The sequence below is a fragment of the Chaetodon auriga genome, chromosome 14 (assembly GCF_051107435.1).
Source record: "Chaetodon auriga isolate fChaAug3 chromosome 14, fChaAug3.hap1, whole genome shotgun sequence".
Lineage (NCBI taxonomy): Eukaryota > Metazoa > Chordata > Actinopteri > Chaetodontiformes > Chaetodontidae > Chaetodon > Chaetodon auriga.
The window spans coordinates 7,402,247-7,417,169 of record NC_135087.1 but is presented as its reverse complement, the minus strand read 5'-3'; the positions used below and the strand labels follow the sequence as shown (position 1 = coordinate 7,417,169).

Genomic DNA, 14,923 nt, shown 5'->3' with positions numbered 1-14,923 from the left:
CACTGAAATAAACACTTACTAATGTTTATGTAGTAAATAAATTGTAAGTCTTATTTTATTGCATGTATTATATTTAAGTTATTTACATTGTACTACACAAAGGTCTTAAGAAGTAAGCTGTTTTAACATATTTACTACATGGAAGGACATGTCAGTGATGTTTGTTAGGGCAGCTTTGAGTGTCTGAAGTTGTGTTAGTTATGAATCATGACTGTCCAGATGCAAATCTTACCCACAATGCAACAATAAAAATAATAATAAACTGGCTTCTATGTGAAAAACTGGTGAAGTTCCCCTTTACCTTGTTTTGTGGCTCAGATCATCTTTCAGAAAAGGGTCCAGCTGTGTTGTTTCTTCTAACTCGTTTATTAAAAGATTCTTTTTTACATAGTGTTAAATACAATCTCTCAAGAGAACAGAGGTCTGAAAGCAGATGATGTGAAAAACAGATGTGAGATCATGTTTGATTTCATGTCCTTTCAGCAGTCCACCAGTACAATAAACCTCTCCCTTTGTAATAATTTTAAAACTCAATGCAGCTGTCAGCTACCAATCTTCAGGTGGAAACAGAAAAAGAGTAAGTCAGAGGAAATGTCTTGAATTTGTCGCATTTCTGTGCAAAATGGAGAGAGTAAGGACCAGGAGCCCATATTCTAGCAGCTTGTGTTGTCATCCTTACACTGAAGGCCGTAGAACAAACATCTTTTAACACCCAACTGCAAAATCCAAGCGTCCTATCGTCCATCGGGATGACCGTGGTGCATTTCTGGTGTGTACGTCAGGAGAACAATCATGACCCATAAGTGCAGTACCGCCTGTAAACAGAAGTTGACATGTGAATTTCTTTGATTAAACAGTATTCAAACATGGAAAAACAACATTTTCCAAACACTCACCATGTACAGGATAACGAAAACTCTGGCCATAGGGTAGCGCCGTAAGAAGATGCCCAATCTGATGCTGAAATGACAACACTTGAGGATCACGTCTCACGCAGGAAAATAGTGGAATTATAGTCATGATGAGGAGGGAGAAAGAGGAACACTGCAGCGAAACCTTACCTGAAACGGTCGATGGTGCTGGCTGCCTTGCGTACTTTGCCGTACACCCCCGGACTGTCGTGATCACTGAAAAGGATTGGTGCGTTTCTTTGTCGTGCCACTGAAAACACAACAGGCACAAAACGAGTCATGAAATCTGGAGAACTACTAAGCTGAATGAACCACAGAAAGACAAAACAAAAGCATGTCTGTTTAGAAATGTGTTGTTTTGGCATTTATAGAAATGTATATATATAAAATGTAGAATCATCTGCGTTTTAAATACAAAACCCTGTGAGCCTCATCCAAACGTCTCCTACCTGGTCCTTCCAGACCGCTCATGTTGATGGCTGGACCTCCACTCTCTCCTCCCTGAGCGTTCTTCAGCTGCTGCTCCAGACGCTCCAGCTGGAAGACCAGGGAGCTTTTTTCTGTGCCCAGAGCCTCCAGCATCGTCTGCTTCTGGATCAGGGTCTCCGTCAGCTGGTGGAGACGATTCTCCAGCTCTGTTTGGCTGTTGCTAATTGTCTTGTTGGTCAGCTGGAAGAGCACATCATCAAGGCTGTTTGTCAAACGGGTGAATTTATAAGCGTTTCTCGTGTGCCGTGCGTCTTTCTGTCCCATAACGAGCCCTGAATAATTAGAAAGTGACTGACCTGATTCCTGAGTTTTTGAATTTCGTCTTCCCGGTCCTTGATTCTGCTCTGCAGAGTAGCTTTGGCTCGATGTTGCTCTTCCTCTAAGTACTGCAGCTCCTATGATAAATTATTAATGTAGTTAGGAAAAACAAGTCAGTGACAGTTTGTATTTTTCTACAGCTACCATTTCAAGAAATCCTCTCTCTCTTCTCACCTGCTTGTAGCGCTCCACCTCAGCCTCCACCTCCTGCTTAGCTCTGTTCTGCACGGCCAGTTGCTCCTCAAACTGCACCTGCTGCTCCCGCCATGTCTCTGCCTCTGTCAGCACCTGATTCTCCAAATCCTGGGAGAGAAAAACATTTTTCACCCTGTCCAGCTCAATCAATAACACTCCAGCTGCAGATGCAGCAGCTATATACAAAAAAACAAGCTACTGACACAGACAGACTACAAACATGATGTGATGGTACACAGCACCTCACATCACGCAGACAGGCACATTTACAAACCTCCCAGTGGAGCCATCAACCAGGATTTTTCACACAGGGATCAATACAGTATCAGATTACTTTGGATCTACACCTCCTCTGCTCATCCTTTCTGCCAATCACAGCATCTCACCTGTATTTCTGTCCGAAGCGAGTGCACTTGCCCCTGTAGTTTTTGGATCTCCTCCCTCTGCAGTTCCTTCTCATGACGCAGATCCTCCAGCTCCAGAGCCATGGCCCCACTGCCGTCCAGAGTGTCCAGACCAGATCCCTCCTTCAGACTGCTGATCAACTTCTCTTTGGACTACAAGACGATTTAAAACATGATCAAAGCACGTTACAGCTTAAGCGTATCAGAAGAGGCCGACTAAAAAAATGAGAGGCAGAGTGGAAAAATTACAGAAAAAACAGGAAAACACATGAAACGATGGTAACTGTTTAATAAATGCCGATGCTTCGTGTGAAAAAAACAGCAAGTCTTACTTGAAGGATGCGCGAAGCTTTGTGCTTGTAGTCCTGTAACTCCTGTTTGGCCGTCTCAGCTGCAGCTTTGGCACTTTTCATCTGCTGTTGGAGGTCATCAACCCTGAGCTTCTCCTCTCCACCTCGCCGCTCTGCTGCAGCCACCACCTCTGCGAGGGTCTGCCTCTCAGCCTCCACTTTGGACAGGCGGGCAGAATACTCACTCTGCACAAGAACAGAAGAATTTAGAAGAGGAGTCCAAAAATTTCTATGTTTGTAGCCAAGACCTAACTATCGTATACACAGAAAGATGAACGGCATCATGTGCACCTGCATCTGCCTGTAGCTGTCCTGTTCCCTCCTGAGAGCTGTTTCAGCCTCTCGCAGCCTCGCCTGTATCGTTTCAAGAGCTTGGGACTGCATGCTGCTCCCTTCTGTGAGGTCTTGCATAATTCTAAAAACCCAACAAGGAAAATAATATCTAAACCAACTCGTGAAAAGCTGGATCTGATCTCTACTTCAAAAGGTGTTCACAGGAGCGTACCTTGACTTTTCCTTCTGGGCCTCATCTAACGCAGCGCTGCGGGACTTCAGCAGCTGATCGGCTTCATCGAGTCTGATTTTCAGGACTGCGAGTTGACTGTCTTTGGCGGAAAGGGCTTCTGTCAGGTCATCAACATGTGACCGAAGTTCCCGTAACATCCGGTCAGTCTGAGACTGCTCTGAGTTCCATTTGTCAGCACGGAGACGCGTCTGGTTCAGTTCTACATGAGAAGAAAACCACTTCATCAATACAGAGGGAGAGGTACAGAAATGTAGGCCATCATTGTCCTATCTTGTCTCATCTCTTACCATCCTGTAAGTCTTTTGCTCTCTGGATGACTGAAGCCATCTCCCGGTTGAGGGAGGCCACCTCACTGTGCAGCAGCTGGTTCTCCAGACGTAGACTGGACATGATCTGGCTCTGTGGCTCCTCTGTGGGAGGAGGAGGAGGAAGAGGGGGAGGCTCCTGGCTGCTGGACTCCTGAGGGGCAGCCAAGCCTGAATCTGAACTCTCAGGTGTGTCTGTGGTAGCCAAGAACACACAAAAACATCATTCAGATATAACAGAAACAGGAACAGAAAACATATTACCTGTAATCTGTGGGGTCTCATTAATTATACCTTGGCTTTGTTCTTTCGCAGAACTCTCCTCTGACGTTTTGATGCTGTGAGCAGACAGTGAGCTCATGCTTGACGCCCTGGATACACCCCTGGTTGAGGGGGGCGTCGATGGGGCTGAGGGGATGGTGTGGGGAGTGGTGGAAAGAGGAGGTGTTGGGTTTTGGGCCTCTGTAACTGGAACTGCCACTTTCACAGGTTCTCTTCTCGAATCCCTCCTGTTGCTGACCGGAGGGTCCGAGCTGTTCAGAAAGTCAAACAGCATGTCATCGTCCACATGCTCCTCGCTCTTTTTGGGCCTCACAAAGCCAGATGAGGTCTTGGCAGAGTTAGCAGCACCGCTGCTAGAACCAGATGGGCTACTGGCTACGCTGGCAGTACCAGCCAGCAGGGCTGCATTGGATCTCTTGATGTTGCCAGCAGCTGCAGAGATGAAGCTCGGTGCATCACCAGAGGATGCATAGGTGTGATGTGTCACAGCTGCATTGGTCTTGTACCCTGCAGTATTGTATTCATCTTTGACAGTTGACTCTCCTCCATAGGATGACGAGAAGGAGGATGTTCTTGTCTGGCCTTTGGTCAGGGCAGTGGCAGCGCCCTGGTCCACTTTATTCAGGAAGTCTTCAGCTTTCCCGGCCAAGTCAGCAAACCAAGACATTTTGTATCCTAATGGCAGAAACGTAACTGCACATTACCACCACTGGGTAAATTTACAGTACATAGTCTGATAAAAAAAATAATACGTAAACATGCACAAATATAGGCAACATCGGGTAACGTGAAGGTGGGAAATCTGTATTGTAAATACTTAGATTCTGTATTTACCGGCTGTGTCTGGGGCCTCTGCATCAGTACATCGGTTTTTATGCATCTAATTTTACATTACATTCATTTAACAGTTGATTTTGTCCTAACTGTTCCCCAGAAATTGCATTCTCACCATGCAAGAGCTAAATATCATCCACCATTGGGCGTGTAACCCTTTGAAACAAACAGGACGGGAACAGCAAGTCACAGACGTTTAAAGTCAAGATAACGTTTAGGCCACTGCTGAGGATAACGCTCCTGCAGCCTTTATGAGCAGCCTGAGAGACTCCACTCAGGACCGAAATTCCCCACTAAACACATACAATTTCTGCAAAGCTAGCATGGTAGCTCAAAAACTCAACAGTCAAAACTAATCTAACAGCTGATTATTATTACGACACCGCATTTTTGTGGTAAAGATACGCGGACATGAAAGCTCTTACAAGAGCCATTAGCTGCTGGGCTTGCGTTATCATAAAACGAGTGTAAACAACACAGCATTAAAGTCCATCTAAAGCTAAAGCTAACAGGCTAGCTGACTCCTCAAAGAAAGCTTCTAACGTACCGTTTGAAACGACGTCCAAATGTCAAAATGTCTCAGGTCACCAGGCTACCGCCGGGGTCTAACTGGTGCACATGAAAGACAAATATTGTTTGGATTAACACGGTCAAATGTCATTATATGTCAAAGAGGATATGGGTGATCTTCTCAATACGTGGACCCGGAAGCGCTGCAAGAAAGGACCCCACAACAGAGCGACCTCAGAAACGCCTGATCAAAAAGGACCACTGAGGTTTCCGCTGCGCAGCAACCAAGATGGGCTGCTTTAGTTTTAAGTGCATTTTTTATCACATAACAAGCAAATACTTTAAAAATCCAGTTTTAAATGGAAACAGCAGCAGACTGAACAGTACACTTTCTGCTGTTTCAGAAGCAAAAACACGTTAAAATTGAGGAAAAAAGAAAAGTTAAAAAAACAGAAGGTAGTTATTTACATTAGAAATTACATAGAAATCAGGCCATTTCCGTCTTGTTAATTAAATTCCATGTTTTCAGCTTATTACAAAGACAAAAATAACCTCAGCAGGTGTCTTGTGTCAACGCAGCCTCACCTCCAGATCAGAAAAGACAGGCTGACACAGATGTTATGAAACAGTGCCTCTTTATTTTTTCCGCACTCACTCCAAAATGCATATTTACATGGCATGCCACATCAATACAGGAACTGACTATGGACACAATCGATAACACATAGAATCTGCTCTGGGAGTTAAGGGCAGGGGAGTAATTCCGTGAACAACCAACCAAGAGATAACAGAAATGAAGCAACACTTTTATTACCAGGCCAGCCATAGAAAATGGTTCCTCTTAAATTGGGTTGTTCCAAAGACTTAAAAAGTGGAAAATGTCCAGTTGACATGTACCGAACACGTCACATCTGTCACAAAGGGCCGGCGTCGCGGTCAAGTCAGACATGGTGGTCATCTACACTCACGAGGCTGTTAAAAATAAGGATGGATTTACACCAGTAATCATTATTGTGAGGCCAGGCTGGTCAGCTCCATCAGATATCCAGTCCAGTCATATCAAGATGCCTCAAAAGTCTAAGACTCTTGAGATAGTGTCCTTCTTCAAAGTAACAATCCTGAAGCGCTGTGTCCTTTCAGAAAAAAAAACAACAAAAAAACAAAAAAGGAGTGGGGTCCAGAGGATCCAGAAGAGGGGCGAAAGAAGTTAAATACATTAAAAAAAAACACAACTCAGTATACGAGTATGTGTGTGATTATGCAAAAATAACAAAACAACAAATATCTGGACAAGTTTTTTTTTTCCAAGAGAGATCCTTTGAGAAAAATGTTGTCTTTGCTCAATCAGTATTTCCTCTGTGTTTGGATAAACAGTCTGTTGTATCAACATTCAAACACACACCCTCTGGGAATCACTCACTCTCACTCACTCACTCACACACTCTCATACACACTCTCAAACACTCACACACTCACTCTTGCACAGCCAACTACACATGCAATGTGGATTCTGAATGGTGGACAGGCCGCATCAGATCAGCCCCCTCCTCTTCTTGTAGTCTTCCAGGTTGAGGGACCTCCGGGGGGCGCCGTCCTTCACCGGCAGCGCATTGGAGCTCACAGACAGTGACTTTGCTTCTGCAGAACGAGAACAACATCAACACGCCTTGTCTCTGAAGTGGTTAATATGAACAACAACCTCCGTGTTACAGCCAAGGAAAGCGCACATCCAGGCTGAGCGAGTGAAATACTGCACTGGAAAGATCGTCTCACCTGCATTGGGAACCTGTAGGTCAATCTTAACGTCAAAATCGTGGACTTTAAACAAGTCCTCTGAGAGGTCAGTGGTTGGCTTGGGGACATCTTTGTCTTTCGTGTTTGCTTGACCCTACAAACAGAGCGCAAATCACAAGTTTAGATACTTTAAATAAAAGAATACTTCCTCCTGCCAAAGTATAAAGTTATTTTCCGCGTGGCATGTATGCATTCCCTTCACTTTACATTAAATAAGAAGCGGTTTCCACCGTTAAAAATGTATTTATTCACACAACATCACTGATATTGAAGTTTTATCTGCTGAGGCCTTCAAATATCTTGTTGTCCACCAGGCCAAAAGAAGTCCAAAAAGGACTGCATTTAGTTCTGATTAAATTTAGATACAGAACAAGTCACAGCTGGTGCAACAGGCCTGCAGTTTCCTGTTTGCACAACATAACGCTTGCAAAAAGGTAACAACCGGGGTTTGGCATTGACAAACAAGTGAAAGAGGTAAACACGGCAGCGTTCACTCTCCAAACATCTTATATGAAAGCCCTGGGAGTGTCTCTTGGACTTTGTTCAGACTGCACGCAAGCCAGATTTTTTTCTCAAATCCGATCTTGAAGACAGATTGTCTGCTCTGTTTTTTTTGCAGATGATCAGGTTGGATTTGTGTGTCCAGCGTCACCGATGCATCTGCATGGGTCGACTCGGCACATCATATTTCATGTGGTTTGTAGTTGTCCGGACTTTCTAAAATCAATGCAGATACAATCAGTCAGTCTGAACGAGACCCTGTTAGCTGCTCTGCTTACCAGTTTGTTCTTCTCTGCGCTGGAAGGATCTGCCGCTGACCCCGAGCCGTACTTCTGATTCAGGTGAGCAAGAATAGCTGCGTGGACTGACGGGTCTCTGGCCTGAAGAACCAAAATGAACACCGTGACAAAGTTAGACTTCGTGTTCACTACACTGTTCATACAGAACATGTTCTGAGAGATAATCTTACATTAGACACCATCGTGGGTTTGCACTGTCTCCGTGTGAAAGGGTCCATTTGTTGGTTTTTGGAATTCTGTCCTTCAGCCTGAGAGGACAAACAAGAAACAGGTTATTTTGAAAGATGCTAAAGAAGTCATGATGATCAAATGTGCAGTAACATCAATAGGTTCAAGAATTGTTTTCATACACACACCAACAGGTGAGGAAACCACACAGCTTAGCGATGTGCTAAGCTAACAATATTATGGGCACATCCAGGTGCTCATGTTACAGTAGGACACACAGAACTCTGGTCCACACACACACACACACACACACACACACACACACACACACTGCTGTGAGTGCCCTTCAGTGAATCACAGCCTCAACATTAAAAATCAATATAGTCAAACAAGCATGAATGCGGACACTTACCACAAGAGCCTTCTCAGATTCAACGATGTTCCAGCTTCTGTTCCTCTGATTGATGTAGCTGAATGACAAAAAACAAAAAACAAAAAAAAAATAGAATTTAAGAGTCAACAGCAATTCTGTCTCAAAACACAGTCAGCTCCAAATCAAAGATCCTCCGATCTGAACATTAAATGCCCCTTCAGCCTGGAGCATTTCACTGGAAAGAGTAGTTTGTGTACCTGATTGCAGAGATGTTCTTGGTCCTCTGTCTGTCAAGTGCTTCTGCCCTTTCCTCCAGCTCATTCAGCTCATCCTGGATCACTTTCACTTTCTCGCCGTCTCCGCTCTCTTCTGCCATGGCCTTCAATCGAAACGAATACAAATGAGTAACGAACGGCAGTCGGACAGCCACAGAGCGACGATGGATCTGTGAGCGGTGCAGCTGGTGTCGGTGTGTATGTTCAGCTTTGGTTGGCTGGGACAGCTGCTCATCATGTGGATTAACATATAAAAGATCATCATGAACAAACTACATCTTCAATATAACTTTTTTCCTTCACCTTATCTTTCAGTAACTGTGTTTTCTTCATGGCGTAATTCGGAGGTGCTTTTCGGAATCGGTCCTTCTCTTTAACAATCTGACAAAAGACCAAAAAAAAAAAAAAAGGTTTTGTTATGCTGCATAATGCATGAAGCTACAGGAATCAACCAACAGCCAGAGAAACAGACTCACATCCTCTATGTCTTTGTCATTGAACTTGTAGTTCAGAGCTTCTTTGATGGACTGCTCCTTTCGGGTGATTTCATCAAGAGTCGGTACTTGCATTCCAGCAACAATCATCTGGAAAAAAAAAAACCCTGAATTTGTACCATCTGTGACATTACAGATGACACGTGTTTGCTGTATCAAAACTCACTTACCGCCTCTTTCCACTTCATGAACTCGCTTTCTGTAAACTCCTGATTTGATACGAACTCGAGCCTGAACACCCGCGTGTCACCGCCGTGCCTGAGGAAGACACACAATCACCGTCCAGTGAAAATCAAGCTTTTAAGCTCAACGTGTCCAGACGGTGTTTGTTATATGCTACCGGACATATCATGGGTGAAATAAGCAGAGCGCTGTTATGACATTAAACTTATACTGAAGCTCGACGCTGCTCCATCCATTCGTCCTGGAGACACAGCGAGTATGAGCTAACATGGTTTATTTTTTCTTGTTTTTTTTTTTATCTGCTGACTGTGTCCAAATAAATCTGCAGCGTGCTAGACAATGTTAGCCGATGCTAACCTGCCGAGTCACATGATGACTCATGTCAAACGCTGACAGGACATTCTGTATGGCTCAGGGGTGTTGATGAAGAAAGTTACAGCAAATATTACTCAGAACAGTTTGACAGACAGCTAAGCCGCTGATGAGGTGTGTGTTTGACGAGCAGAGCCAAAGCTGCAGACGAGAGGTGGAGGGGTGGGTGGAGACAGCGGCGGGGGCTGTTTGGATCCGTGCATCTAAGCCGAGGTCAGGCATGAAGGGAGTTTCTCATGGAAAAACTTCTAAATATGTAATATTGGTTGGCACAGAGGAGTTTTTATGGGTTTAATCAATGTCTGAGGATGAACTCTGCATCTTGATTTACTATGTGTAAAGCATCTGTAACTGTGAACTCACCTTAACTGTAATCCCTTGTTTGTTCGCGTTGATCCCAGTTGGTAAACCTTCGCCGTCTCTACCACATCCACGATTTCAGCAACCTTTCAACAACGAAGGCAGACTAAAATTAAACCAAAGCCCGCTAACCTGACTTTATTTAACTAAATCGTTTGTTCTCAAGAGTCCCAGATCACCATCGCCGTTACACAAGAGCACAATGCTGTCCAATAATGACCAGTGTGCAAGAAATGTTACCTGGAAGCCAAGCTTACCCTATAAACTGGTTTACTGCTGCTGTTCCCAATCCCTATCCTCACAAAGCAGCCAGTCACAGTCTTAGCAAAGAAAGGCATGTGGCACCAGCGCTCCAGCTTGTGTCTGGACAGACGGACCCTGTTGAGCTCATCCGGTAGAGAAACAGGCTGCGACTTCGGCGGAGTTTCTTCTTTTCTGTTAGCGGAACACAGCAGAGACATTACTTTAAATCAGGAGAACAGGCGATGAACGTACTGCTGAAAACACAAGGAGCAGAATCAGACTTACTCGTCGTCATCATAAGACGATGAGCGCGAACTCCGGTCACTTTTGACTGACGACTTGTCATCGTCCTCCTCCTCTTCCTCCTCGTCGTCAGAGTAAACCTCGCTCGTCTTCAGGGGCTGCCGTTTGGCCAGCAGTTCCGCTGCTCGCCAAAAAAGATGAAGCGTCAGCTTTTGGACCTGACTGACATATCACAATAATCGTGCCACAGAAGACATAAAATCACACCAACCCGTTTTGTTTTTCTTCTTCTCTCGTTCGGCTTTGAGTTCTTCCATGGCCTGGGACTTTTTGTCAAGTTTCTCGTCACGTTTGGATCGTCGCTCCTTGTTGTGTGACATGACCTGCGGGGGGGGGGGGGGGTATCACAATCACATCCTGGATAAAGCAAAGGTGTGATGCTGCTACAACATTAGCCTGACGCCTTTTACACGGCGTGCCAGCTTTTTTGGAGTCAGGGTTGTACAATGTCTGCCTAATATTGTTTAAAATGTCCCTGAACTCACCACTTGTGTGTCTTGAACCTGAGATAGCTTTCGTTTTTCTTGCTCTTCCTCCTGTTTCTTCTTCTTCTCCTCTTTCTCCTTCTTCTTTGCCGTCTTCAGCTTCTTCTTAATTTCGAAACTGTCAAAGCAAACAAACATAGTCTTGAATAATGAGACACATCCAACAATATCAAAATGCCACACTCTGTTCCAACTCTGTGTCCACATCTTTTCATATGTCCCACAGCGAACTTCTTGCTGCTCCTCGCTCACATCACCTCCACTCACCGTCTCTTTAGCACCTCTCGCTTCTCAATTCTGTTGAACAGCTCTTGCTCTCTCTCCTTCTCCGTCATCTGCTCCAGCCGAGCTCTGTCCTCCGCATCTCCCATCAAGTCATCGTCGTAACCGTCCCTGAACACCTCGTCCTCAGAGGAGTCCGAGTCGGAGCTGGAGGACGAACTGTTGCTCTCTGAATCGGACACCTCGCCTAAAGATAAAGAGCGATTCGTTGGCACAAATGGAAATCGTTCAGCTGACCTCAGTCCTGCAGAGTGCGGTAACACCAACACGACACTACAGAGTAGTGGTGTCCTCATCAGTATTAGCTCCATTAGGCCCAACCAAATTCTAATTCTTTACTTCACCTCATTGTGCTCTGTCTATGATACTTCTTGACATCTCCTTAAAGATTTCATGGACTACTTTTGGCAGTGAGACATAATTTTTAAACAGTTAACGAGTGGCTGAAATGGTACTGATGTCAAACTGCTATTAAACTGGAAAGTGAAGGCAGCATCACAGCTGCTTTCTATGCTAACAATGACTAAGTTTCTTGAAGTGGAAAAACAGCTTTTTTCAACATGACTCATATGATAAAAGCATCAATATGAAGTACAAACTGAAGGTGATTTAAATATCATCCTCTTTGTTTATGCGTCAGGGCTACTATTTTACAGTTCGTTTCCTTTGTTATTTTGTTAAAACTAACTTAATTAATTAAAGAGATATGGGTTATGTCTTCTTGCAAACACATCTTAATCATCTTGAATACTTAAACTGGCTTTTGACCAAATTTCCAGAAAATTTTCTCAAAGATTTTTCCAGGTTTTCCATGTCCACATCAACCCAGTTTATCGCAGAACAATGCAACTGAAACAACAGCTTTGATATTACACTGCGTGCCAGTTGAGATAAAGAGGATGAGTGAGTGAGTCACCTAATCTCAGCCACCTGAAATACCTGTGGACATGGCACCCTGGTGATATGTTTAATCCACACTTCAGAATATGTTCCACCAGTGTGTGCTTTGTACTCGTGCTAACGTAACACATCATTAACCTGAGGACACGTGTGCGAGCTGTCAACTGACATCTGAACAACTGCCACCACAACATGCTCGGCTTTTATCGTACCTGGCCACTGACACGATTGTGGTAACTCTGAAATAAAGTGATCACCCCCAGAAGAAATGAAGTAAACCCGGGAGCACAGAATATGTTTTCCCGACAAAGGCTGAAGACATACCCTCCTCTGGTGCTGAGCTCTCTGCTGAACTGTCTCCATCTGAGCTGCCAGACGCCGTTGCTTTATTAACCTTCTTCTTCGTAGCGTTCTTCTTGTCAGACCCTTTCCCTTGCTTAACCTTCTTTTTGCCTTTGGTGCCACCCACAGTCCACTAGACAAAAAGAGTGAGAAATTAATGTTTGGTTATGAACTAGTACTAACTGACAAAGAACCGTGGTCTATTCTTTTGAAGAGAATGTATTGATGAGAAAGTGCTTGATAACTATATAAGAAGTGTGACATGGTTAAACTGTACTTTCAATGTTTGATTATGCCCCAAACTGAAAAGTCTTTGAGAGCAAAAACTAAGACAGTCATACCTCATCGTCACTGTCAGATGTCTCGGAGTCTGTAGAAGCTGCAGGTTTGCTAACTGGTTCTTCTTGCTCACCTGAGTCAACCCTCTTCCTCTTGGCCAAAGACAAGAGCTCCTAAAAATAAGATCAAGGTGATGAGATTCAGAAAGAGAACCCAGTAAAACTGTAAACTGTCAAGCCACATTCAGAGGTGAGATCCATACAGCTGCATATATAGAGTGAAGGCGCCCCTGATTATATTTTAATACTGCGTAGTCAACTTTGCAATTTGCATGTAGCAGGAAAATCTTCCAAAACACATCTGGTTTGCCAAGACACTGGTTTGACAGCTTACTGACTAGCTGAGCGGGCAGGAGCAAATCAGTATTTTTGTTTCACAGCGGTCAGTTTCTCACAGGTAAAATAACATATGAGCAAGGAAGCAAAATCCAGTCACAGGTGGTCATCAAAACACACTGTGATGGCAGGCGTGAGCAGCAATTTGTCTCAAGCGGATTTATGCAGAACAATGATCATGATACTAACTGTCAAGATGGCCTGAATACATCTGAAAATGATGATAGACAAAAGCAAGAATGTTAAGATAAATAACAAAGCCCATAAAAAGTATGTGCAAAAAGTGAGCACTCAGATCAGTGTTGTGTATCAGCTGCGAGAAACTCATCACTCCAAGCAGTTACACGTATTCATTACTGCAAACATCTGATCTGCATATGCATCTCAAAACACAACTGCAGGGCGCCAAAATGCTCTTTAAGAGAACAAACCTATTGATGATTGAGCAACCACGCTCCAACAAAGCTGACTGAACTTCTCTCAATTCCTGTGGCCATTTGTTTTTCACTGCCTGCGTCTGGGCTGTCTCTGAGCACCAGCTATTAGGTAGTGTACTTTCACCTGTCACCTGAGGCCACAGTGTACTGCCAGGTGATATACATGGGGGTTTAATTGGGATCAGATTCATTGAGACAGCGGTCCTGCACGGCTCTTCAGCTCGACATGTTAGACTGGAGCTCTTCCGTCAGTTTGCCAACGCTTGTTTGACAACAACACCGAAATAGAACTTCAGCTCTGCGCCCATGACGTCATTCAGCAGATAAGGTTCTTCGAGCTAAACCAAGTGCGACTCCACTACGGCTTCAGTCCGTGCAAACATGTCCCGTTCTCGTGCAGTCTGAGAGCTAACAATCAAATTCCCCAACAATCCACGGCTGTAGTCAAGCAGCTTATACTCGAAACCAGTAAAAGGCCTTTGGCGCGGAATTTTCGTGGCAACATAACACTGCATGATTGCTAGCGCTGAGTGCACCTCTCGGAATGTAACCTTAACGTTAGCATAACTTAGCTTGTTTATGCTAAGACACTGTTTTCTTTACAACCTCAAACATTTTCCTCGGTCTTGAGTACCTCTCAGAGATCCTTGAGAAAACCTAACCATTTATTTAACTTTGAGAACGGCGTGTTTAATGACAGAGGAAGCAAAGATTGTAAATAAGACGGGCTCACTCTCAGCTTGTTCAAGCGAGGCCAAACACAGCGCAATCGGTTAGCATACATTAGCTTCACCTTAAACTGTTGACAACTTAATAAGCAGTTCCGTTGAAACAGAACAAGAAAAGAGAGCACCTACCTGATCTAGATTATCGTCGCTAGCACTGTCTTCAGAGTCAGAGTCAATCACGACCCGACCTTTCCGTTTCTTTACATTCACCATGATTAGCTGCACGGCTAACCTGCTAGCTACCTCTGTGTCGTCTAAATGTTTGAGGCTAGCCGTTGCTACCTAGCTAGTTGGCTCTGCAGTCAACCACACAAAGGCAGTACTGAGCATGCGCGCTCGTATTACTACCATGGTTGCAGCTAGATTTTATGTCTCTGTCTGTGAAATAAAATGTATATTTATGCTTGTGCTTTTCATATTAATTCATAATGGAATTTAAATCAAGAAAAACGTTGAGCGTGGACGAGAGGACATTGACAATTAGCCGAGAGCAGAACTACATATTGACAGCGAGTGCGTCAGTCAGGACAGGAATCTTTGGTGCACCAGAGCCGCATTCAAGATCCATGGTAATTTAACGTTGCAC

At 44.2% G+C, this 14,923-nt stretch overlaps 2 protein-coding genes across 2 annotated transcripts; both read right to left on the bottom strand.

Annotated features, from left to right (window-relative positions):
* Positions 1-347: 347 nt before the first annotated feature.
* On the bottom strand, positions 348-5,344 carry golga5 (golgin A5). The gene is made up of 13 exons (XM_076749549.1): positions 5,162-5,344; positions 3,793-4,455; positions 3,481-3,693; positions 3,173-3,392; positions 2,959-3,082; positions 2,650-2,853; positions 2,300-2,470; positions 1,893-2,021; positions 1,697-1,795; positions 1,361-1,580; positions 1,062-1,161; positions 897-960; positions 348-815 (listed from the first exon to the last, which is right to left on the bottom strand). Exons 2-13 carry the CDS (start codon positions 4,445-4,447, stop codon positions 735-737), a joined length of 2,280 nt encoding a protein of 759 aa, XP_076605664.1. The 5' UTR covers positions 4,448-4,455; positions 5,162-5,344; the 3' UTR covers positions 348-734.
* A 398-nt stretch (positions 5,345-5,742) lies between these two features.
* On the bottom strand, positions 5,743-14,866 carry rtf1 (RTF1 homolog, Paf1/RNA polymerase II complex component). The gene is made up of 18 exons (XM_076749209.1): positions 14,467-14,866; positions 12,840-12,950; positions 12,481-12,631; positions 11,242-11,443; positions 10,975-11,092; positions 10,701-10,812; positions 10,472-10,610; positions 10,201-10,378; positions 9,947-10,029; positions 9,199-9,286; positions 9,011-9,118; positions 8,838-8,915; positions 8,517-8,638; positions 8,299-8,356; positions 7,889-7,966; positions 7,698-7,799; positions 6,898-7,012; positions 5,743-6,762 (listed from the first exon to the last, which is right to left on the bottom strand). The coding sequence occupies exons 1-18, from the start codon at positions 14,548-14,550 to the stop codon at positions 6,656-6,658; spliced, it is 2,034 nt and encodes a 677-aa protein (XP_076605324.1). The 5' UTR covers positions 14,551-14,866; the 3' UTR covers positions 5,743-6,655.
* Positions 14,867-14,923: the final 57 nt, after the last annotated feature.